Source organism: Rhinoraja longicauda, chromosome 12, assembly GCF_053455715.1.
Source record: "Rhinoraja longicauda isolate Sanriku21f chromosome 12, sRhiLon1.1, whole genome shotgun sequence".
In the NCBI taxonomy this organism is placed as follows: Eukaryota; Metazoa; Chordata; class Chondrichthyes; order Rajiformes; family Arhynchobatidae; genus Rhinoraja; species Rhinoraja longicauda.
Window position 1 is genome coordinate 32,553,994 of NC_135964.1, and position 24,773 is coordinate 32,578,766.

At 38.0% G+C, this 24,773-nt stretch overlaps 2 protein-coding genes across 2 annotated transcripts in view; one reads left to right on the plus strand and one right to left on the minus strand.

Annotated features, from left to right (window-relative positions):
* LOC144598444 (uncharacterized) overlaps window positions 1-17,216 on the plus strand; it is a 91,930-nt gene extending 74,714 nt beyond the window's left edge. Inside the window, exons 30-38 of the mRNA XM_078408587.1 lie at window positions 827-879; window positions 1,142-1,196; window positions 2,844-2,965; window positions 5,379-5,421; window positions 7,752-7,807; window positions 11,256-11,343; window positions 12,696-12,827; window positions 14,396-14,467; window positions 14,988-17,216. Coding sequence (XP_078264713.1) covers window positions 827-879; window positions 1,142-1,196; window positions 2,844-2,965; window positions 5,379-5,421; window positions 7,752-7,807; window positions 11,256-11,343; window positions 12,696-12,827; window positions 14,396-14,467; window positions 14,988-15,112 — 746 coding nt within the window. The 3' untranslated portion in view covers window positions 15,113-17,216. The remainder of the gene's footprint in view (window positions 1-826; window positions 880-1,141; window positions 1,197-2,843; window positions 2,966-5,378; window positions 5,422-7,751; window positions 7,808-11,255; window positions 11,344-12,695; window positions 12,828-14,395; window positions 14,468-14,987) is intronic.
* The window catches only part of LOC144598880 (RCC1 and BTB domain-containing protein 1-like), a 51,139-nt gene continuing 38,076 nt past the window's right edge, over window positions 11,711-24,773 (minus strand). The window contains exon 13 of the mRNA XM_078409432.1: window positions 11,711-15,698. The gene's annotated coding sequence lies outside the window, so the exon portion shown is untranslated. The remainder of the gene's footprint in view (window positions 15,699-24,773) is intronic.

Sequence of the window (24,773 nt, forward strand, 5' to 3'; positions counted from 1 at the left end):
GTTGGTTGAAATGCATTTGGTACTGATGCTGAATACATTGGTATTGAGGCTAAAATACAGCCAGTTCCCAAAGGGTTACAACCATACAAGAACATATAAGGGGGTATGAAAGAAACTTACTTGTCATGGAAATAATCAGATTGTTTGGTTGTATACCTCTGTCTTTTGTGCCTGCCTTCACAAACGTTTCTTACTCTAAAATGAACAACTGAATTGGCTCTGCACAATTAACTTTTCTCAATATTGGGGCCTTTATTTTCAGGCAATTGGTTTAAATTCAGGACTCAGTTGAGACCTTAATTACATAATCCACAATGATGCTTCTCTGCAGTGTAGAGGGAGCACTGCATTCTCTGACATACTGTCTCTTGGATATTGAACTAAGCACCCAGGTGGTACCAGGTGATGTGAGATATTTAACTAATTAACAAAGATAAGTGGGCATTTTACATTCCAATCTGCTTTGATTCTTAACCAAACGAATTGTACCAGTCCTATATTTAATTTTTGCTGCTTGACTGCTCTCTTGGATTTTAAATGCAGTTAATTAATGCTCTGTAAAAAACTCACACAATCAAACCTGATTTTAAGCCACCATTGCATGTACATTTCACTCTATAGTTACAAAAAATGTTACGGGAACATATTTTCCAAGGAATTCTTTATTATCATAACCCTAATTCAAGTTCATTGTTTTATTGGTTTGATGATTAATGAAATGGCCATTTCAGCAGAAAATAGGCAGAAGCTGTTGAACAAAGTTGTTTCAATACAATTAAATTCATCAATAATTAAAAGACTGTTATTTACATGTCTTTACTTTAAGAAAATGGATCGAAACAAACTAGGCTTGAAAATGATGATGGAAAGCAAGTTGAGGTTGGTAACATAATCATGCCTTACTTCAAATAATTTTAAGCAGTTCCATTTTTAAATTGACTTTGCTTAATTTTTAAATTGACTGCTTTTATTGTTTTGTAATATAAATTGCAAAAGTTTGAATTTAGCAATTTGACAATGATAAAAAGTCCTTGAATAGTAATAGAAAAAAAATTAAGTAATATATCTCTTGGGGGTTGCTGTGACTAGTTAGTTGTGATATCAGTTTCCACAGCACCTTATTGTATCCTGGGTATTTCAGACACCGTGCAACTCCAGCAGTGCTCGCGCAAAAAGGATGAGCAAGTCTTTGGATGGTATGTATAACCCAAATGTTAATGATGCACTTAAAGCTTTTATTACATTAGCTGAATAAAATCCAAATATAGAAGAAAATCTAATTCATATTGTGATCTTATGAAATATATTGTTTTAAATAATATCACACTTGTACTTGGATGGATTTCTAGATACAGACTCAGCAGAGCTCAGGGTCACTTCAGTTCACCTGTTCCAGTTATGTCAGTTGGTTCTCCAACTTTAGCTGAGGGTTTCCCCACCTCCTGAGTATATTCCTGTTGCTTTTGGATCCCGTGCTACTACTGGAGAAATGGAAAGCTGACTTTGTGACTTTTTTTGGCACTTTATATGTCCTCATGTATGCAAAGAAAATTGTTTATTGTGCTTTTCATTTAGCAGAGAGATGACCCATGTTATTGGCTATTATTACTTTAATGGTGTACTCGGCAGTGAAAGTGACTAAGATCTGATGAAGCACAACTCGTACAAAAGCAATGGGACTACGCTTCATTGGAATATGACCCAGACTGATAATTGGACAGTTCTGTGTTTTAGTTGGGAAATCTTTAGTATTGCTTAAGTAGTAAAACACTTACTGGGTCATGGTGCTGCTAAATTTAGTTGATCAAGAGAAGCAGTACGTATACTTTCACCAGCCGTGTTGATCGTTTCTTGAAATCTTTGATTGTACCCACCATCGTGTGGAATTGCTGGCTAATAGATAGTTTTGTTAATTTGTATCTACAAATGCAATTGATTGCTAGATTCATGTGTTCAATTCAGATGTTCTTCTGTGTTGTTCTATCAATGTACGTATCCGTAATCTAACCCACATACCCTAGGGAGACAGGGACACATTTTCACAATGGTTTTATCTCACTTTCTCCTCCACTCCCTACATATTAATCTACACACCTGAGCCTCGTTGGGATGTGGGAAGAAACCTGCGGTCACTGGGTGAATGAGCAAACTCCACACACAGGACCCGATGTCAGGATCGAACCCAAGTCTCTGGTGCTGTGAGCCAACAGCTGCGTTGCTGTGCCACCTTTTGTTTTCTACTTATGTAACAACAGTAACAACAATCCTACCTGTTGCACAGCATCTTTTAGGAGCTTTAAAAGCCAGGATATTTTGTCAACGATTTACTTCCATGGTTACTGTTGTGCAGGAATTTCTGTGTATAACATAGCCCCACAAATAGTAATCTATTAATAACTGGATGCCCCCCCCCCGATGTTTTTCACGGCACAGAACAGAGTTAAACTCTGCTTCGCTTTCAAATAGTTGTATGGGATTTATTACATAAATCTGAAAAACTGGATGAGAACCATTTCGACCGAAGGGAGCACAATCAGCAGTGCCGTACTCATTCACTGCCGCATTACCAGTCTAACAATGTAATCCCGTTATAGGACGGCTTTGAATTCTCAATCTTCTGAGTTACATGCAAGAGTACTACCATAGAGCCACTACTGTCAGCCTGATTAATATTAGAACTGCCCTGATTGGAAATATTTGGAGTTTCTACATTTAAGTCATCGTCTCAGAATAAATGATGAATGATTTTTGCTTCGACAAATCCTCCATGATATCCTTGAGTTTGATTCTACAGAGTATCTTGTTCGTATGCTCCTCGCCTTTAATCCTTCTCTGCTGAACAGATTGGTCGTTATCCATGCTCGCTGGAGATAGCCCGGGAGGCACTCAAGAAGCCCAATTGAGAGAGGTACATCAGAATATCACCGAGGAGGGATTTCATTCTGTGTCGAAAGTTCGCTTTCAGGTATCAATGAACTGAGCAAGGACTGGCAAATCTGGCATCGATGGCAACATCTACAAAGTGTACAAGCAGATATAAATAATGATACTGTGAGGCAGAACATTTCACTTGCCATCAATATATGTTAAACTATTTAATACTGAATGCTTCTCCACAAATTGAACAAGGGTTATGCTTTAATCCATAGAAGACTGCAGCACCCTAATTGTTGCATTTGATAATTCAGTTGGCTGTGACCTGAGCCCTTCAGACTCTAATGGGGCCAAGTCACACCTTTCTGATGGCTATGCAGTTGCCGCTCATGAGTGTGATGTCTCTCTTCTTAAAAACACTGCACCCACAGACAAAAATCACTAACATTCTGACTTTTTACCATAACTGGTACGTACACTGACCTCATACAGTCACTTTCATCACAAGCAGCTTATTTTAAATATCCAGACTTAATTTGAGACTAAATTAAAATTCCAAAACTGCCATGATTTGTAATCACGTTAACATCAAATGTAAGATATAATCAGATTTTAAACAAGTCAAACATTATTTGAAGTAGAAATGTATTCGTTGCTCATAGTAAGTAAGCATATTTGGTAACATTTTTGACCAGCTCCCCCTTCGATAACTTGGTTTTTTTTACCTCGTAGGGGTTGAATATCTTAAGTGCCATGCAACATGTTGCCATAAATCTCTATGTACATTGAGCACGAGTGAGATTCAGTTTCCACCCAATTGCTACGGACTAGTGTGGAGAATCTCAATATTCTTACTGTCTCCCCCTCAAGATGGTTGTCTGGATTTGTTGCTTAAATGGGATAGCTGATGATATGGTGTGATACTTGATGATTTATCTGTGTGTCACCTTAGACCTTTTGGGCTCAAATGGGACAGTCCCACCTTTCTGTGACTTTCCACCTTCCCATGTTCTAGGCACCTGCCCTATAATGAGTGTGACTCCCCTCAAAGTTATGGCAATTAGAATTGAATGGTTTTTTAAAGACGTGTATCATGAACCCAGGCCTCATCTTGCATTCAAAAAGATACCTGGCCTGCCATCTGATTCCATCAATTGTGGCGTTCATTAGTCAGTAATTTATGTTTATTGCTTGGCGTATTAACACAACTTTATTTGAGAAATTATCTTATTTTATGTCATTTTGTATTGAGTACCGAATTGTTTTAATTTAATTCTCAGTATCTGGTTCTGGGTGGTCAACCAGGGTTAGGAGAAACAATCCATCCATTTGCATTTATCCAGAAATGCATTGATTAGCAGGTTAAAAATAATCCACATCCGGTAGCGCAGCGGTAGAGTTGCTGCTTTACAGCGAATGCAGCGCCGGAGACACAGGTTCGATCCTGACTACGGGTGCTGCACTGTAAGGAGTTTGTACGTTCTCCCCGTGACCTGCGTGGGTTTTCTCCGAGATCTTCGGTTTCCTCCCACACTCCAAAGACGTACAGGTATGTAGGTTAATTGGCTGGGTAAATGTAAAAATTGTCCCTAGTGGGTGTAGGATAGTGTTAATGTACGGGGATCACTGGGCGGCACGGACTTGGAGGGCCGAAAAGGGCCTGTTTCCGGCTGTAGATATATGATATATGATATGATATGAAAAGATGCTGTTAGTGTAGTCCATTTGCGTCCTCCATCAGCCTCAGCACGAGTAGTTTGTACCCATTGGTTCCACTGTGAAACTCGCCGACAATGGGAATCCTGATGATTAGGAATCCAGCTCACCCAGTAATGTTTGTTGTGTCCCCTTACAACTCACCGCATTCACTGATAAACCTATTATACTCCATTGTAACAACTAAAATAAAATTGAGTGTTGAGATAGTAAAATAAATAATATCCAATAGTCTGGAAATCTACCAGTTGGGCACCATCAATGCCCTGATTATGCTAATCAATGAAGGTTGACTGTATTTGCATTGATTCTTCTCCCATAACAACTTGCTGAGTATTTCCAGCACTTCCTTTTTATATTTTAGCCAAGTTGATTCCATGAAATGGTGGTGATATTAGTTATATTAACTGAATAAAGCCAAGATTATCATGTATGACTTGAATGTACATTTATAGGATATCATGGCACAGGAGGAGGCCATTCAGTTGAGACAGCATTTCACAAAAAGTATTTAAAATAGACCCATTACCATGCCAACTGTCAGTAATATTTTCCATTTACATTTGTATCTAATTATTTTGGAAGCCATAATTAAATCTTCCACTTTTTCAGGGAATGTGGGCTAGAACATAAGTCACTATGCAAAACAAATTTACTATATCAGATCGGTGCTGTTATGTTAAATCTGTACTTTCTAGCCACCAATACATTTTGTTTCAAAGAAATACATTACGCTATACATTTTCCTGCTTGTATTTAAACTAGCAGCATTTTTGTTTCTTTTTCAGGTTTCTACTGGAAATCCAACTCTTTGTCCCCTTCCCATGTTAGGTATGATCACTTGATTTTTGATTGTACGGGCTGAGTTAAAATGTATACAAATGATGGGGTTCAGTGTGTTGGCAATTAATCAGTCATTTGTGAATAGTGTGGCGCAGCATTCTTCTGAAGGAAGTATACAAAACTAATAGAAAAAGACCATTCAGCCATACTAGTTTGTGCTGCATGGCATGTGAATCTTTTCTTATTCCATCTTCCTCATCCCAATTTCAATGCTCGCTTCTCTCTTAAGTAACAATTTATGTTTCTTTTTATGCAAGTTGTCTCGGTTCCTGTGGACATATAGTTCATGTAATCTCTCTGGTTTCCCTATCAGATTGATTTATGGTAATACCTTTTATTTTATGGCCTCTACTTTTCGATTCTCCCACATGGACATTTACTCTGCACCACCTCATCCAAACAAGGTCATTGCTAAATCTTTTCACAAAATAAAAGACCCATCTGTTCATTTGTTTCTAATTCTGTTGTGAATTCTCAGTTCTTGTAAATTGTTTTTTTTCCAATTTCTCCCATGATTCTATGTCCTATTTTGTGGGAAAAAGCTAGAAAGTTCATAGTGCTAAGTGCAGCCATAATAGCCACATTGTTCAGCGAGATTTAATTTGAATGTTATAATCTCAATTAAACAAAATGCAATGTTAACTTTTCAGTTGCTTTGCTGACTGACGATCCTGCTTTAAATGATGTGTTGTCCTTTATCGTTGGGTTTTTTTCTCTTCCAAGTTTTTCTTTTCCTAAGGTAGGGTAACCATTTGTTTCCTTTCTACCACACTCTATTACGTCTCATATTCATTGGTCACTTATGAGACCATGTCTGCAAATTTTCTAACTTTGTCTGTACTAAGTTTTATTTTCCCAAGTTGCTAGCTGTAGTCCTGATTTGGTATCATATGCTTATGTTGTTAAAGTTGTTTCTCCCCAAACCATAATGTAAGTGATGAGAGACAGCAATTTCAAAAGTGATTATAGCATAGTTTTTGTGCTATTGGAACAATTAATCATGACTGAAACTTTTAGATTCTAATGTATTTCTTTCTTAAATTTCTGTAGCCTTTTTTTATTAAGTATTCCATATATCCCAGCATCATCATTACCCGAACTAGTCGATTGTAGCGAGAAGTACTCCAGTGGGTCAGATAACACGGTGGCGCAACGGTAGACTTGCCTCCTTACAGCGAATGCAGCGTCGGAGACTCAGGTTCGATCCTGACTACGGGTGCTGTACTGTAAGGAGTTTGTACGTTCTCCCCGTGACCTGCGTGGGTTTTCTCCGAGATCTTCGGTTTCCTCCCACACTCCAAAGACGTACAGGTATGTAGGTTAATTGACTGGGTAAATGTAAAAATTGTCCCTAGTGTGTGTAGGATAGTGTTAATGTGCGGGGATCGCTGGGCGGCGCGGACTTGGTGGGCCGAAAAGGCCTGTTTCCGCGCTGTATCTGAAATATGAAATTAAAAAAAAAAAATTTAAACATCACTAGAGAAAAGGAATATGTGACGTTTTGGGTTGAGCTCTTGTCTGCTGTTGGTGCATGGACTTGAGGTTTTCGAAGTTATCCTAAGTGTTCCTCCTGCACTTTGAGTACTTGAGCACCTACTTGCATCTTTCCACCAAAACCTTGTCCTTTTTTATGAAATGTTGTTTGTGTAAATTAGATCTCTATTACTTCCACCCAGGTACATGTGTTGCATACAATTCTGGCCTAGAATTGATTTTCCTTCGGTTTCGACAGTTTAGTACTTTTCCCATTCTTTTTGAATGTCATCCTCTTCTTTATTAAAAATTATGCTTTCTTTGATATTTCTGACCATTCTCTGCCATTCTGTGTGTTCATCTTGCTCATGTTTCATACTTTTATCTCTAATTTTCTCTTTAACATTCTTGTAGAATACTATATCTTCTTTCAATATTATTTCAACTTCTTATTAATTTTGTTCTTAAATTGTTTTCCTTAGTCCTCCTTTAGTGTCAATTTTTTTTATTTTCTTCTGATTGTTTGTTTGTGGTAACCTGCATATTTCTCTTGGACTGAAGGGTCTCGACCCGAAACGTCACCCATTCCTTCTCTCCAGAGATGCTGCCTGTCCAGCTGAGTTACTCCAGCATTTTGTGTCCACCTTCTATTTAGCTTGGATATTGATTATGCTTCTAAAATAACCTTTTGGGGGTTTTTTTGTTCAAGGTTTATTTGCAGTTTGTTATGTTCTACCTGCGTGCTCACAAAGAGGAAGCGAATTTATGCATTTTTAAAATAAAATTAAAAATATTCTTGATTGTCTGAGAATGTCATATAATTAAGTGTATGCTTCTTTCTACAGAGAAAAATGAGTCAAACAATGGAAACTGCAGTGATTCAAGCACAAATATAGATCAGGTAAGCTTAAAGTTGAAATGTATTGAAAATATATTGAAATTCCCATTTCCAAATTTACTCAATTATAAGATTGCCAGTGGTTGAAGTACAATGCAAAGTACAATTTCAATTTCTTCTGCACTAGAGAACCTGACCAAGAATCAATAATTGGATGTAGTAGGAGACAGGAAGACTAGTGGGAGAACTGGGAAGGGGGAGGGGAAAGAGAGGGACCTCTCTTTCCCCTCCCCTTTCCAGTTCTCCCACTAGTCTTCCTGTCTCCTACCACCTCCTATCTTTGTCCCTCCCTCTCCCCTGACATCAGTCTGAAGAAGGGTCTCGACCCGAAACGTCACCCATTCCTTCTCTCCTGAGATTCTGCCTGACCCGCTGAGTTACTCCAGCATTTTGTGTCAACCTTCGATTTAAACCAGCATCTGCAGTTTTTTTCCTAAGAATTAATAATTAATTTGCTGCGCATGGAAGGCTGAGTATGAAGGTAGGAATTTGATCTTCTGTCTCCAGCATCTTTAAGAACATCTTAGAATTTGAACAAGAGTAGGTAACATTCCCATACATTACCTGTCCATGAGCTGGCTACATATAGTCAACATCATTACTCCACCAGTTAGATCAGTTCAGTAATGAAAGGAAAGCTCACATGGAAATGAAATCTCATGGAATAAATCTATAGAAAGCAACATTTGACTTCCTCAGTAACTCTACACTATTTACTAAATGGAATATGTTAGTGACAAGGGCAGATCTTGGCTAACCACAAGTGTCAGTTGCCAAGTCAAATGGATCTAACCACTTCAATACCACTTAAATTCTGCATTTTAAAAAAATTACATGAATATTTTCTATTGTAAGTTACTTTTTGCTGTCACTTTTCTTTCTAAACATTGCAAGTTTAAGTTTTAAATGGAAACACGAGAGAATGCAGATGCAGGAATCTTCAGCAAAAGATGACTACTGGAGGAACTCAGAGGCAGCATCTGTGACTTCTCTGAATTCCTTTCTTATACTGCAGGTATCCTGACATTTTTCCAACAAAGATATGTATAAATTGAACATCTGACCCAAAACATTAAGGATGTATGAGCATGCCCCTCCAAAACAAGGCAGATTTGGAAAGAAAGACAGTGCTGTGTGACTAAACGGGTCAAACAACATCTCTGGAGAACATGGATAGGTAATGTTTCAGGTCTGGTCTGCAGAAGGGTCCTGACCCAAAACATCACCTATCCATGTTCTTCAGAAATGCTGCCTGACCTGTTGAGTTACTCTAGCTCTTTGTATCTTTTTTTGTAAACCAGCATATCTAGTTCCTCGTGTCTACATCTGGCAGATATGAAGTTGGGCTGGCTCCTACCCTTTTACCCCCTTCCCGTTGCCATTACGGGCACCCCCCTCCCCATTACCACTACCCCTCGAAATAAACATCTGTTTTAAATTTAGATAATGTGCTTCTGTTGTGTTGTAAGCTGACTTGGTGCAAATGCTGAGCTAAATTTGCCAAGTAATTAAATACTTTGTGGGTGTATTTAGAATTAAAAAATCTTGAAACATGACTATAAACTGATGATATTCAGATGAATCAGATTTGATATTCACACGAATCAGATTGACTCTAACTCACTTATCCTGAGGGAGAAGGCATCCTTGCTAGCTCAGTTAGTGAAATACTGCTCAATACCATTACCCAAAGCAAGAAGTTATTGTTTAGACTCGACATCAGCAAATTCCATCTGCATTGAAAGCAGAAGCAGGACTGTTTGTGGTACCCATCAAAGCCAGAAATTCAGCCTATGTAAACTACTGACAGGCTCATGACATTGTGGGCTGAAGGGCCTGCTCTTGTGCTGTTCACTTCCAAAATGTGTGGATGTTTAATTTTGTCAAGCTTAGGATGAGGCTTGGATATCATTGGCAGCCTCCCAACATTTGATTTTACAAATTCATAATTTTGATGTCCAAAATTCATAATATGGCACGTAATGCAACTTTTCAGCAAAAAAAAGGTATGCATGCCAAATGCGCATAAGCATTGCGCTACACTAATGTGTGAAGAACGACTATTATTTTCAACAGTCTGTAGTTCTTGGACTACATGTACAATGTCAGGCCTATCATGAGTATATTCTGCTATTTATAGAAGGGCTATTGAACAGAGATACTTTTTTCTATTTTGCTTTTTCCTTGCACATCCCAATTCTCTTGGTATTGAATAAAAGAACAATGGTCATAAAATGAATGACCAAGTTATGAAGAAAGTTAATAATATATGTGACTTGACTAAGCATATGTTGAAGTAAATTTGCACATTAATTGATAATCAGCCCAAAAAGGTGGTAATTGGCTTTTCTGCTGTTTTATATTTTAACCCCATCTTAATTAATTAATAGTTATATAATCTTGCACTTAAATTTAATATTTACTCATTACAGTTTCACCACTGATTTTCTGGCACACTTGGTTCCAGAGATTTGCTGGTTTATCCAACCGGCCAAGGAAGTCGGCTATGGGGATAGATGTGCTGGCTCCAGCTGGGCTGGAGTTCCAGAGCCCCGGCCGCAGGTTGCAAATTCAACCCACCGATCGGCCATGGAAGTCCCAATGAGGTTGAGATTGGCTGTCCTGCCCAGCCTGGGTACCACATTTTCGGGGAGACTTCCAGGGCGCGGGGGATTTCTCGCGGAACCCATAGCGAACTCTAGCGGCCGAATTGACAACTTGCAATTACCGACTGTTTTGCGGAAAAATGTGAGGCGAAATTGGAATGGCGGAAATGGAATAAGAAAGCGGAAACTTTCCGCCAAATTCGAAAGGGTTGGGAGGGGTGCATTGGGGAATATCCAACTGGGGGAAGCCAGAATTTGTTTGAAAACCAGTAAGTCTTCAACCTGAAATGTTAATTATATTTCTCTTCCCACTGATGTTTCCTGACCTGTGAGTTTTCAATATTTGCTGTCTTAGGATTTCTACCTTTTGTGGGAATCAATACCGTTTGAAATTATTCATGTAGTTAATCAAAATTTAAGTTCTATATGATATTGAAATGTAAATTTCTGCAGAAAGAAACTGCTTCATGTCAGGTTGGGTTATAATAGTTATAATGCGCAGCAGAATCAGGCACACCCATGGTTTCTTGGAAATTCCTTCACCTAGGGGCCCAATGCTTCTTGCAGGAAAAGGAGGCCAGTGAATGTGGTCCAATATCAGCTCAGCAACCACACAACTGTTGAGAACCACCAACTGGGAAAAATATCTTATTACATTCAATTTGTCCTCTATCTGCTTGGTGGGCGACATGGTGGAATTGTTGACTTGTCAAAGCATTTGATATCTATCAGATGTGATCTGAGGAAAATCCTCTGTGGAGGAGAGGTTTGGGAGCTCTAGGTCCAAAATCCCAGAATCAAACTTGGAAAAGTCAAGAATCAAACTTAAACGTGTTTTCTTACAGCGTGAAAGCCACGAGGAGATTGATGATGTGCAGCAGGGCTTTCAAGAGGAGATCATAGAAAGGACTTCAACTCCAATTACAGAACCTTGTGAGCTATTGAGTAATAAAAGATAAACTATGTATATGATAAATCAAGTTGATCTGCTGCATGCTTAATTCTGTTAGATGGTGCAACTGCTCAAGGAGCTGCTCCCTTTTATTTGGTTAGATAGTTTTTAACATAGTATTTTAATAAATATAATAGTTGCTCTTGGGTGCCAATTTTACTGATATTTTGTAGGAAGTTGGCAGGTATGAGATATATACATGACATTACTTTACAGCTGTATTAAAACCCAGTAATTCAATGTGTTGAACTTAATGTAAATTTAATTGAGTGAAGGATTTGTTTGAAAATGGTCAATAAACAAAACGACACATAGTTCAAGTGACATTGCAGATTTTAATTATCATATTTATAACTAATCATAATCTATTTTGGTTTCATTCCAAATATTCCAAGGCCAGCTCACTTCCCAACTACTTCAGACACACAAATATCTTTCATTAAACCACAACTGGCAGAGATTCTGCTACATTTAATTCTTGACAACCAGTTGTAAGCTAAATTTTACAAAGCTATAATAGGAATGTTTTTGTCCCGTAAGGGTAATAAGGTAAATAGAGAGCCGGATTTATAATACATTGTGAAAACCTTGTACCCATAGATATCTGCATAATTTGACGTCTCACCAACAACAAACCAGTATTTTTAGTTTCCACTTTTATTTGCATGTGATTTGGGGAATGTGTCCCCTATTGGTTGTTATTCTGCAGTATTTCCTTTCCTGGGTCAAGTTAAATCAGTTTGTTTATTTCCTTCAGTTATAAACTAGTATCTTCATTTTCTGTTCCTGGCTCAGATTTGTTGTCACCATGAATTAATGCTGACTGTTTATTGTGTAATAAAAGGCCATTTGACATAATTGGTTCATCCTACGATACATTTCCCCATCCTTCTGCCCAACTTCTTCAAACTAAACACAATTTGCATTATTTTTCCCTCTGTACTGATATTTTAAATTATTTCTCCCCTCTGTTACCTGACAACCTACGAGCTGCTAGTTCGTGCTATAATTAATTTACCCAATACCCCAAATCTATTAAGATATGTGGTTTTCTCCAAATGAAAGAAGAAAAAAAAACTTCCCAAAAAGTAAGCCTGCCCAACATGTGCACAGGAAAAATGCTTGACTTTCACTAGTTGACCATCATATTAACTCCTGTTTTTCAGTTTTCCCTTTTTTCATACCTGTCTCTTAACCATCAGGTCCCTGTGGCCTAGTCGTCGGAATTAAAGTGTGTTTAGAATGAAAGTACTTAGAAGGGAACTACCGAAGTGATCTACACTATGCAAATATGTAATTTCTCTACAGTTAACCATTCCTAATTTCTGATCAGCTGTAGGACAAGCAGCGAACTTCTGGAAGATGTGCAAGGAAGCTGGGTGTTTGGAGAATGTTTTCTGGATGATCCAGAACAATCTGAGTTCTATTCAGCAAAAAATAGCGAATGGAATTGCCACTAGTAAAGGTACATTTGTACAGACATTTATCTTGCCCCATTTTTGTTTCAACAGATGATACCATGAAATAGAGATTGTTCCTTGATGGACTAAACTTATTATGCAGGAATATATCTGCAGATGCTGGTACAAATCGAAGGTATCACAAAATGCTGGAGTAACTCAGCAGGTCAGGCAGCATCTAGGAGAGAGGGAATGGGTGACATTTTGGGTTGAGACCCTTCTTCAGACTGATGCTTACATTGGAGCTGTGTATCATATTTTTTTTCCACTATAACTTTCCCTTCACCTGAGAGACACAAAAGACTGAATTGCTGGAATTTAAAGTAAAAAAACAAACTGCTGGATTAACTTAGCGGGCCAGGCAGCATCTGTGGAGGAAATGCACAGATGAAGTTCAGGGTCAGTACCCGAAAGGTTGTCTGCCCATTACCCTTCCCCTCCTTCACTTTTCTCCCGCATTCTCAATGTCATTGGGTTAAAGCCCAAAATCTGATTCACCTGCTCACTGGTTTGAGGTTCTTTATATTAATTTGATTGTTAGTTCCTCTAATTCTGGGCAAAGACTCATTCCTAGTACTACAATAAAATTGATAATTTGGAGGTTGCCTGCCCTGCCAAGCATGTTGTTTCTCTTTCAGAATTCATACTGCAGTGTTGTGTGTTTTATATTCCTAATTCTGCATGTTTCATCCCTTCCATATCCATGTTCTTTCACAATTACAACAGGATATCCTTGACTTTCTTGGCAGAACTACCTGTACTCAGTCACAGGAGACCCTGAAAATGCCACAAATGTTTCCCAAGAATAAATATACAAATGCATTAATGTAATCCCAGACACATTAAAGCATCCATCCTGTGAAGCTCTGCTGGTTTTACTTCGTCCAGGGCAACAGTTTGCTTTATGTATGGAAAAGGTTTCTAAGGGCCTTGCGAAGGTAGATGTGGAGTACATTTCCCATTCCTGGGTATGTCTACAGGTGGTTGGGGAATTCCCAGTCAAAATAAGGATCAGCCATTCAGAACAGAGATAACAATTTTCTTCAGCCCAAAGGTCGTAAATATTTAATATTCTTTGGATAAGACCTATTGCAGCTCAGTCGTAAATCCTATTCAAAACTGACATTGCTAGATTTTTAGAAATTAATGGTTTGAAGGCACATTGGGTTAGATCGGGAATGTGCCAAAAAGGAGCTAATCGGCTTACTCTTGCTGCCATTTCTTATGATACCATATGTTAATCAGACAAATTTCATGTTTAGTGTTTTTTTTAATTTAACGAGCCATGTGGAAATTATTAGAATTTCAGGAAATTTAAGTTCCTCAAATTAATTTTTTAATAAAAGCAAAGTACTGTGGAAATATTCCAGGTCAGGTCAAGTAACATCAATGAGGGAAGGAACAGTTAATGTTTCAGGTTGATGACTTTTTAAACCTTCTCTAAAATGTTAACTCTCCACCTATGCTGTCTGATCTGCATATTTTCAGTGCTTACTAATGTTATTTTAGATTTCCAGCATTGCATCTTCTTTACTACTTGACAATGTTTACTTTCCTATTAATTATTTTTCAGACAACGAGGTTGCATGGGAAATTCTTTTGACTACGAATTCACTTCAAGAAATCATGTCAGAATTTCAGTCACGTAAGTGTCAGCACTTGAGCTTTAGTTTACTTTAGAGATACAGCATGGTAACAGACCCTTCGGCCCACCTAGACTGTGCTGACCAGCATTCACCCTGTACACCAGCACTATCCTATATGCTACGGACAATTTACAATCTTTACCGAAACCAATTAACCTACAAACCTGTACGTCTTTGGAGTATGGGAGGAAACTGGAGCACCGGGGGAACGCGGTCATGGGGAGAACGTACAAACTCCGTACATACAGCACCCGTAGTCAGGAGCTCTGAAACAAACAGAAAATGCTGAGACCACTCAGCAGATCACTCAACACCTGTAGTGGGAAAGCAGTAAGCATAACTCATTTAAGATTTAAAAACATGTTATGTGATCATCTCATTGCCGTGGGACACTGCTGTGCATTAATTAGCTGCTACTTTTAAAGCTAATCACAGGAACCACTCTTAAAGTACTATATTAAATGTGAAAGGTATTCTATGAACATATCTTTCAACCTTATTTTCTTTGTTCTCCAACAGAAATTGAAAAGAATTTGCAGCATCTTGAAGAAGAAAAATTATCCTTGCAGAGACAAGATAATTTTGTTAAGGAGTTGGCAAAGTTAGCCCATTCACTAAATAAGAATGTTGCGAGAAAGAAATGACTACTCTGAGTGCAAAACTACCCTCTATATATGGGAAACAATATTTGTTTTGAGAATGAGTACGCTGACAATAACCAGAATGGAAGCAAACTCTGACTGCAGCTATTCTGGGGTTTGAAGTGCACCCTATCCAGGAGAGAAACCTTTTACTTTCGCCACCAGGCAGAAGCACACAGGGTTCACCTCACTCCAGTGCCATCTTTGGCAAGACTTTCTAGTTGTGCTGCTGTGTCCCTAATTAGGCAGATTAATCTACACAAAGCAGTTTCTTATGAATAACAAAGATCTGATTTTACTGGTTATTAGCTGGACTAAACCAGGCATTTGAAGGGTAGGATATTTCCTCCTTTCTCTGCGGCAATTATAAGGACCTTGTCTGACCTTCCAGAGAATCTTCCCTCTGGATCACCTGACAGCATGGTGGCCTGGACTTGCGGCAAAATTTCCATCTCCAGTACATGCAGGTGATCTCCCAACTCCAGTACATGCAGGTGATCTCCCATCTTGGCTCCTCGGCAGCCTGTTCAACTCCTCGTGGAGGCCGTGATCTCTGCTGGTCTGACAAGAAGGATAATCCTGCAAGGCTCTGGAAACAAGGGTGCCAGAAAATCAGAGATGGTTCTGTATTGGGTAGCTTGCTAACAGGCATTAGATAAAACCTACGGGAAGAACCCTCACTCTTGGCCACATCACCACCTGCTGGTTGGACATCCATTCTAAATGTTTACATTCACAATTTCAGTATTTGATACAACGTAACCAAAATTCATGGCAAATATTTTATGACAATGTTCAACTAAAAAAACTATGCTCTCATTGGTAACATTTTTTCCACTTTTAAAACATCTGAAGCTTAATTGCACAGATACAAACTTTATTCCTCCCATAATAGCTTTGGGTAGGTGTTTAGCGGGACAGGTAGCTGGCCTTTTAAACCTATTGAGATCATGGTTCATCTGTCCATAACTTCACTCCACTTCTCCATCTACCTGTGTAATTGGTTTATTATTGTCATGTGCATTGAGATACAGTGAAAAGCTTTATTTCCATGCTATCCTTTTTTTTTTTTTAATATTTTTTATTTTTTGAAAAGCATATGTGCAAATAGAAATTAAAAAACACATTTGTTACAAAGTTCTTACATAGCTTCAATTTTTAAATTTTTGAAGAGAGAAAGTAAAAAAAACCCAAAAAAACTATAAACTTGGGGAGAGAGAATAAGAGGGTTTAAAAAAAAAGGATCTAACAATAAAAATTAAAGGGAGTAGATCCGGGAGACAATAACCACAGTTGTACATCCAACCCCTAACTCAAGTTTCAACTTTTAATTTAAATTTTTTATTTTAGTCCTGTGCCAAACCCATTTACTTTTCTAAAAATTCAATAAATGGAGACCATATTTTTAAAAATAACTCAGGTTTGTCGATTAAGGCAAACCTTATTTTTTCCAAATGCAGGGTCTCTGTCATTTCCGTAGTCCACATTTTAATTGTGGGGGTTATTGGTTTTTTCCAAAATTTAAGTATTAATTTTTTCGCAGTTATTAGACTGTAATCAAGAAAATGTACCTGATTTACTGTAAAATTTGTAGTATGTTCTGATAATCCTAATATAATTAATTTTGGATCCATATCTAATTTTTTATTAATAACTTTAGAAACTATTTAAAAAATCTCCAACCAGAAGTTTTGCATTTTTATACAAGTTACGAAAATATGAGTTAAATTAGCTTCTTGAAATTGACATTTATCACAAATAGGAGAGATACTAGGAAAAATCCTATTTAATTTCGTCTTCGAATAATGTAATCTATGTATTATTTTAAATTGTATTAAGGAATGTCTAGTATTCAATGAACATTGATGTAATGTTGTAAACTTTCATCCCATATATCTTGCATTATAAATTGATTCAATTCGTCCTCCCATGCTCGTCTATAAGATTCTGATGACGGAATGTCAGTGTCAAGGAGAGTATTGTAAATAAAGGATATTAATTTATTTGAATTATAATGTCGATTCAGGCATACATCAAGTGTTTCTGGACCTCTAAACTTATATTCTTGCATGTGTGATTTTACATAATCTCTAAGTTGTAAATATCTAAAATAATTATTAACATGTAATCCGTACTTCTGCTGTAAATCCTGAAAAGAAAGAAAAGTTCCCTTATGATAAAGATCTCCCACCCTTTTAATTCCATAACTTTTCCATTGAGCAAAGCCTCTATCTAAGACAGACGGTTTAAAAGAAGGATTATTCGCAATAGGAAGGAAAACAGATAATTTACTCAATTTTAACGTAAGCTTTAATTGTTTCCAGGTACGGATAACACTGTGTATAATGGGATTACCTCCATATGTTTTTTTATTTAAATTTATTGGAGCTAAGAGGATCGCACCAATATCGAATGGTAAACAATCCTCTTTCTCCATCTTTAACCAATCCGGTTGTTGATCAGAATCATCCAACCAGCAGGTTATATTTTTAATATTAACCGCCCAATAATAAAATAAAAAGTTAGGTAAAGCAATTCCTCCATTAATTTTAGACTTACATAGATGTCTTTTATTTATTCTATGAGTCTTGTAGTCCCAAATAAAATTAGTAACAATTGAATCAATTTTTTTAAAAACCTTTTTTGGAAGATAGATCGGAATTGCTTGAAATAAGTATAGTAGCTGTGGAAGAAAGATCATCTTTATAGCATTACTACGACCAACTAATGATATAGGGAGTGTTTTCCAAAATTGGATATTTCTGTGTAATTTAGTGAGTAAAGGAGGAAAATTTAATTTAAATAAAGAAGTATATTTCCTAGTCACGTAAATTCCAAGATATTTAAACTTTTCATAGGCAATTTTAAAAGGAAATTGTTGAAGTATGGCCGGATTATGCTCCATTATTGGCATAATTTCACTTTTATACCAGTTAATTCTATAACCTGAAAATGAACCAAATTGAGTTATGAGATTTAATAAATTCGGAATGCTAATTTCTGGCTTTGTAATATATATTAATACATCATCCGCATATAAAGAAATTTTATTGGTTGTATGTTTAGTGTTATAGCCATGAATATCTGAATTTGATCTAATACTCTCAGCAAGTGGTTCTATAATAAGGGCAAATAGAAGCGGTGATAGTGGACATCCTTGTCTACAACCCCTAGATAAATGAAATTTAGATGACAGCATTTGATTAGTTAATATTCTAGCTGTTGGGGATGTATATAAAAGTTTCACCCATGAACAAAAATTTTCACCTAGTTGAAATTTTTCCATCACTGAGAAAAGATAGGGCCATTCTACTTGATCAAATGCTTTTTCAGCATCTAGCGAGATGATTGCTAAATCTTCATTTAATAGTCTATTTGAATAAATTATATTGAACAAGCGTCTCAAGTTGAAAAATGAATATCGTTTGGCTATAAAGCCTGATTGATCGGGGTGTATCAATTTATCTATAACTAGACTTAATCTCTGAGCTAAGATTTTCGCTAATATCTTCTGATCAGTATTTAAAAGAGCTATCGCCCTATACGAACCAGGGTCTTCAGAATCCTTATCTTTTTTAGGAATGAGGATTATTGTTGATTCAGTCAAAGTTTGTGGTAATCTCTGTTGTTTAAAGGCGTGACTATATACAGTTTGCAAACGTGGAGAGATCAAATCACTGAATTTTTTATAAAATTCATTATTTAAGCCATCAGGGCCAGGAGTCTTCCCATTTTTCATGGATTTAATGGTCTCTTCAACGTCTTTCATAGTTATTTCTGCGCCCAGTAAATTTCTATCACTCACATTCAAACCAGGAAGGTTACATTCCTGCAAAAAGTTTTGCATCTGCGCAGAACTATCTGTTATTTTTGATGAATATAATGACTGATAAAATTGCAAAAATCTCTGATTAATATCCTTAGGTAATTTAAACAAATCTCCATTTTCTGATCTAATTTTATGAATTGTAGAATCATCTTCTAATTTACGGAGTTGACGTGCTAGCAATTTCTGTGGTTTATCTCCAAATTCAAAATGTTTTTGTTTAGTATATTGAAAAAGCCTTAAAATATGAGCTGAGAGAATATAATTTAACTTATATTTGAGAGCTGCAATTTTATTATGTATTTCAATAGAGGGAGCGATGGCATTTGTTATGTCTAACTGTTTTATCTGACTTTCTAGGTCATGTTGTTCAGCTCGCTTCTTCTTATTTTGAGACGCTTGAAAAGCAATAATACATCCTCTCACAAACGCTTTAAATGTTTCCCAAAGCAGGGACGCAGGTGTTTCAGGAAGGTCATTTGCGTAAAAAAAAGTCTCAAATTGCGATTTAAGATAGTCATAACATGCTTTTTCATTTAAGATTTGCGGATTAAATCTCCAATTAGTCTGTTTCCCCGTTACTCCTTGGAGTTTTACCCTAAATGTTAAAGGGGCATGATCGGATATAATAATATTATGATATTTTGAATTATACGTATAAGGAATAAGTTTGGAGTCCACCAAGAAATAGTCAATTCTTGAATAAGTTTTATGCACAGGTGAATAAAATGAATACTCTCGGCCTGAAGGATTATCAATCCTCCAAACATCTTTTATATTTGCACTATTTATATAAGAGTTTAATAATTCACACGACTTGGATTTTGTTTTCCTTTGAGTTGAAGATCTATCCAAATAAGGATCTAATGTACAATTTAAATCTCCTCCAATTATCAAGTTATATTGTCCAAATTCTGGAATGGTATTAAATATTTTTTTTAAAAATAACGGATTATCAAAATTTGGTGCATAGACATTCACCAATATCAATTTTGTAGAATATAGTTCTCCCACTAATATAACATATCTACCTTCAGTGTCGACTATAGAGGAAGTATGTATAAATGGTATACCCGTACAAATTAAAATAGCAACACCTCTTGATTTAAAGGGGAACGATGAGTGAAATACTTTATCAATCCATTTGCCTTTCAGTCTATTATGTGCTACATTTTTTAGATGAGTTTCCTGAAGGAACATTATGTCTGCATCAATAGATTTTAAATGTGAAAGTACTTTACCTCTTTTAATTGGTTCATTAACACCCTTGACATTCCAACTACAAAACGTAATACCTTTACCCCCTGTTTTCCTAATAGAATCTTGCATCTTAACCGATAGTCTATAATAAAGCAAATGGTCTGGCACCCGGACTACAACATTTTTCTTGAATGAAGGGTGGATGATCTTTTGTACTACGTAGAGTGTTTCCCGGAAATATCTCCCAAAAGTATATAAATTCTGAAAAATGACATAATAATAAAAGTTAAATCTAAAAAAAAAATCAATATATAAAAGGTTAAAAGAGTGCATGAAAGAAGAAGAGACAACTAAAACTACAACTACAATTAGTGCAGTTAGTGTTAGCCACCCTAAGGTGGCAAAAAATCTAAGGACTTCCGTGAGATGTAAAAAAAAAAATAATACTAGCTCCGTTTTTTAACAAAGTTATTGTTTGTTTTTTTAAAAAAAAGAGAGATAAACGGGGCAGGCCCGAAACTAATTAGTCTATAATAAATCGATTTTTCTGTCTAAGGTGTATTAATTAAGTATTCAAAGTAAAGTTTACATAAATCAAATATTACTTATACTTCTTATTAGTAATGATTAATAAAAATATGTTTTTTAATTAATAGTAATTAGTTACGGTTAATATTCGTATAGTATATACACTAAACTTAAATCTTTAAGTTTTAATATTTTTAAAGTCCAATCAGATGTCTGCCAATTAAGATAGCCGTGAAATCATAATCAAGCCTTCAGCGACCTTTCGATCTCCCGAGCAAATTCCAGTGCTTTATTATGGTCAGTAAAAAAGGATTCATTTTGATTGTAGGTCACTCGAAGTTTTGCTGGATACAACATACCAAATCTGAGCGCTGGGATCTTCCTGAGAATAGATCTTGACTCATTAAACAGTGCTCTTTTCTTAACCACCTCAGAGGGGTAGTCTCTGAAGATGCGAATCTCATCGCCTTGAAATAATAAAGCTGTTACTAGCAATTCTTGACAGCATATCTTCTAAAACGTGAGCATTATGCACCCTCAGAATCAAATGCCTTGGAGGCGCATTAGCACCTGGCCGTGCTCTCAGTGCTCTATGGGCTCGATCCAACAAGGGCTTTGAATCCATTTTCAAAACTTCTTGTAACAACTCAGCAGTAAAATCACGAAGGTTTTTATCTTTTTCTTTGCCTTCTTTAACTCCAAGGATTCTTAAATTTTGTCGTTTAGCATGACCCTCTAGGTCAGTACATTTTTCGGTTAATCTCATCAGTAAATCAGAAAAACGCTGAGTCTCCGACAATACTACTTTTGTTGTTTCAGCACTCGTCTCGGCTAAAGTTTCCAACTCACCTATAGCCTCATCATGTTGTTCTATTGACGCCGTGATGTGGTTCAGCTTACCGGAAAAATCAGAGTCCAACTTTTGTAACTTGGAGGTTACTTCCTCCATGTGTTCATTCATAATTACACACATTTCAGCCTTTGATTTAGCCAACTGATCCTTAATAGTAGATAGTATTTCCCCCTTCATTCCTTTAAGTGATACTAATTCAGCTTTCATCTCTTGAAGTTCAACTGTCATATTTGCCACTTGAGACTTCATACCTGAAAGCTCCTCACCAACAACGCTACAAAATTCTTCCAAACCAATTTTTTTAGGCTGTGGATTCCGGGTTCGTTTTGCAATTTCTTCCTGAGTCGATGCTGAGGTTTGAGCTGTAGCAGAGGCTTCCATCTGTCTTGATTCTTCTTCTTCCACGGGTCTTGTTCTACCCGTTCCTTTTTTAACGGTTTTTAACGGGGGGTGTGCGACTTGTCGACATTTACTATTAAAAGTCGCGATCTGATGACGTCACCCACCCTTCGTTGAAAATTGCCGGTAAGTTGCAACGGGCCCGACCCGTTCCTCTCTTCCTAGATCGAAATGTTCACGGAGCTAGTTGGCGTGCGACTTGCTCAGTCCATAACGCCACCGGAAGCCCGCTATCCTTTCAAGCCATACTATACAGTGTATAGTATGGCTTGACTGGATAGCATGGAAATAAAGTATACACGATTACAACCATACACGTGGCTCCGGTCACGTGTGGCTGCGCCTAACAGCTGCGGCTCTCTGGCAGTCTGTTTGTCTTTTTTTTGTGTGTGTCGGTGTTGGGATGGTTTTTGTTTGTTTTTGGCTGTGTATGTGTGGGGGGGGGGGGGGTGGGGTGGGGGAAACCTTTCTTTTATTGGGTCTCTTACCCGGGGCGCAGCTCGGCCGCGGGGCCTTCCATCGCCCGCGGGGCCTTCCAGCTCGGCCGCTGGACTTAACATCGCCGGCGCGGCTCGGCTGCGGGACGTTTCAGTGCCCGGTGCGGCTCGGCTGCGGGACTTAACATCGCCGGCTCGGCTGCGGGACGTTTCAGTGCCCGGTGCGGCTCGGCTGCGGGACTTAACATCGCCGGCTCGGCTACGGGACGTTTCAGTGCCCGGGGCGGCTCGGCCGCTGGACTTAACATCGCCGGCGCGGCTTGGCCGCGGGACGTTTCAGTGTCCGGTGCGGCTCGGCCGCGGGACTTAGCAGCGGCCGCGGTGCCTTCCATCGCCCGGCGCGGCTCGGCCGCTGGACTTAACATCGCCGGCGCGGCTCGGCCGCGGGACGTTTCAGTGCCCGGTGCGGCTCGGCCGCCGGGCCTTCCATCCCCTTGCGGGGGCTGTGTGTGTCGGTTGCCTCGGTAGGGGTCGAGCTGCCTGTCCGTGGGCGCGGGGGGGAAGAGAGTGGAAGTTTTGTTGCCTTCCATCACAGTGAGGGGGTGTTTGGAGTCACTGTGATGGATGTTGGTGTTGGGGTCGTGTGTCCTGTGTTCTTTTCTTTTTTGCTGTGTCTTGTGACTGCTGAAATTTCGTTCGGTATTTATACCGAATGACAATAAAGTTCTGTTATACTGTTATATAACAGGTTGTGCAAAGAGAAAGATGCCATAGTGTTGCAGCATTGTGGCATTACAGTTACAGAGAAAAGAGTAAAAGGTCTGCAAAGAGGTAGGTTGGAAGATTAGGTTGGCGGCACGGTAGCGCAGCGGTAGAGTTGCTGCTTTACAGCGAATGCAGCGCCGGAGACTCAGGTTCGATCCTGACTATGGGTGCTGCACTGTAAGGAGTTTGTACGTCCTCCCCGTGACCTGCGTGGGTTTTCTCCGAGATCTTCGGTTTCCTCCCACACTCCAAAGACGGACAGGTATGTAGGTTAATTGGCTGGGTAAATGTAAAAATTGTCCCTAGTGGGTGTAGGATAGTGTTAATGTACGGGGATCGCTGGGCGGCACGGACTTGGAGGGCCGAAAAAAGGCCTGTTTCCGGCTGTATATATATGATATGATATGATGATTAGAATTGCACCCTAGTTTATGGGGACTGTCAAGTAGTCTGATCACAGTAGGGAAGAAACTTCCCGAATCTGTTCCAATCTGAAGCTTGGTAGGTACTTTCATGCTTTTGTATCTTCTGCCCAACAGGGGAGGGGTGAAAATGGTCCTTGATTATGTTCATTGCTTTTCGAAGGCAGTACGAAGTGTCGATTGAGTCGATTGGGGGGAACGAGTTGTGAAGGCTGGTCTAGGCTCCATCCATAACACTGCAATTTCTTATGGTCTTGCCTTTCTGGGGTACCTCAAAAAAAATCTTATCCATACGTCTTAATGGGCAACCATTACTTTTAACATGAACCCTAAGTCTTGGATTCCTCCACAGCAGAAAACATCCTTTGCACAATCACCCTGTCAAGAATCCTCAGGATCTTGTATGAATCAAATCACCATTTACTCTTTTTAAACTCCATCTGATACGCCTATCCTGTCCAACCTTTGCTTTTAAGACAACCTGCCCATTCCAGGTATTAGTCTAGTAAAGCTTCCAAAGACTTGAGAACACAATTTTAGAATTCAAAGGAGTTTAACATTCAATCATACTGCAGATTAACTCATTAATCTGCAAAAATCCAAAGAAGACAGCAAAGCTATTTAACATTCATGAGAGACGATTAAAAAAATGCATTCCAATATACACACAGCAAAGAAACCATAAATTAATTAATTAAAAAATCTGCAGATGCTGGTTTTCTGAAATTAAAAAAAGAAAATGTTGTAGACACCCTGCAGGTCAGACAGTATCTGTGGAAAGAGCAACACAAAATGTTTCAGGTTGATGGATTTCAACCAGAAGTGTCAATTTTCTTCTTCCACAGAATATGCTTGTCCAACTGAGTGTTTCCAACAATAGTTTTTAAATCAAGTATTTTATTTCAATTTTAATATTACAAGCAATTTGTCACAAAACCACAAGATTAAACTGAACCAATCAAAGATGTACTAAGAAACAGAGCTCAGTTGCCTGGACTTGGAGAACCAGGTTACCTGAGTGATTTCATCCTAGATTCTAGAATGGAAACTGACAGGTGGCTTTACTCCGTCTTCATTTGTTGTTCCTTTTTGTAAATTTTGATTTATTTCCCCTCGTTTTCATTTTGAAATGAATCAGCCACAGTCTGGATAACATTTGACGTTGCAATAGCCAAATTAGATTGATAACATGAAATTTCCAGCTGCTTTATCAGAACAAACTGTAATTTTACTG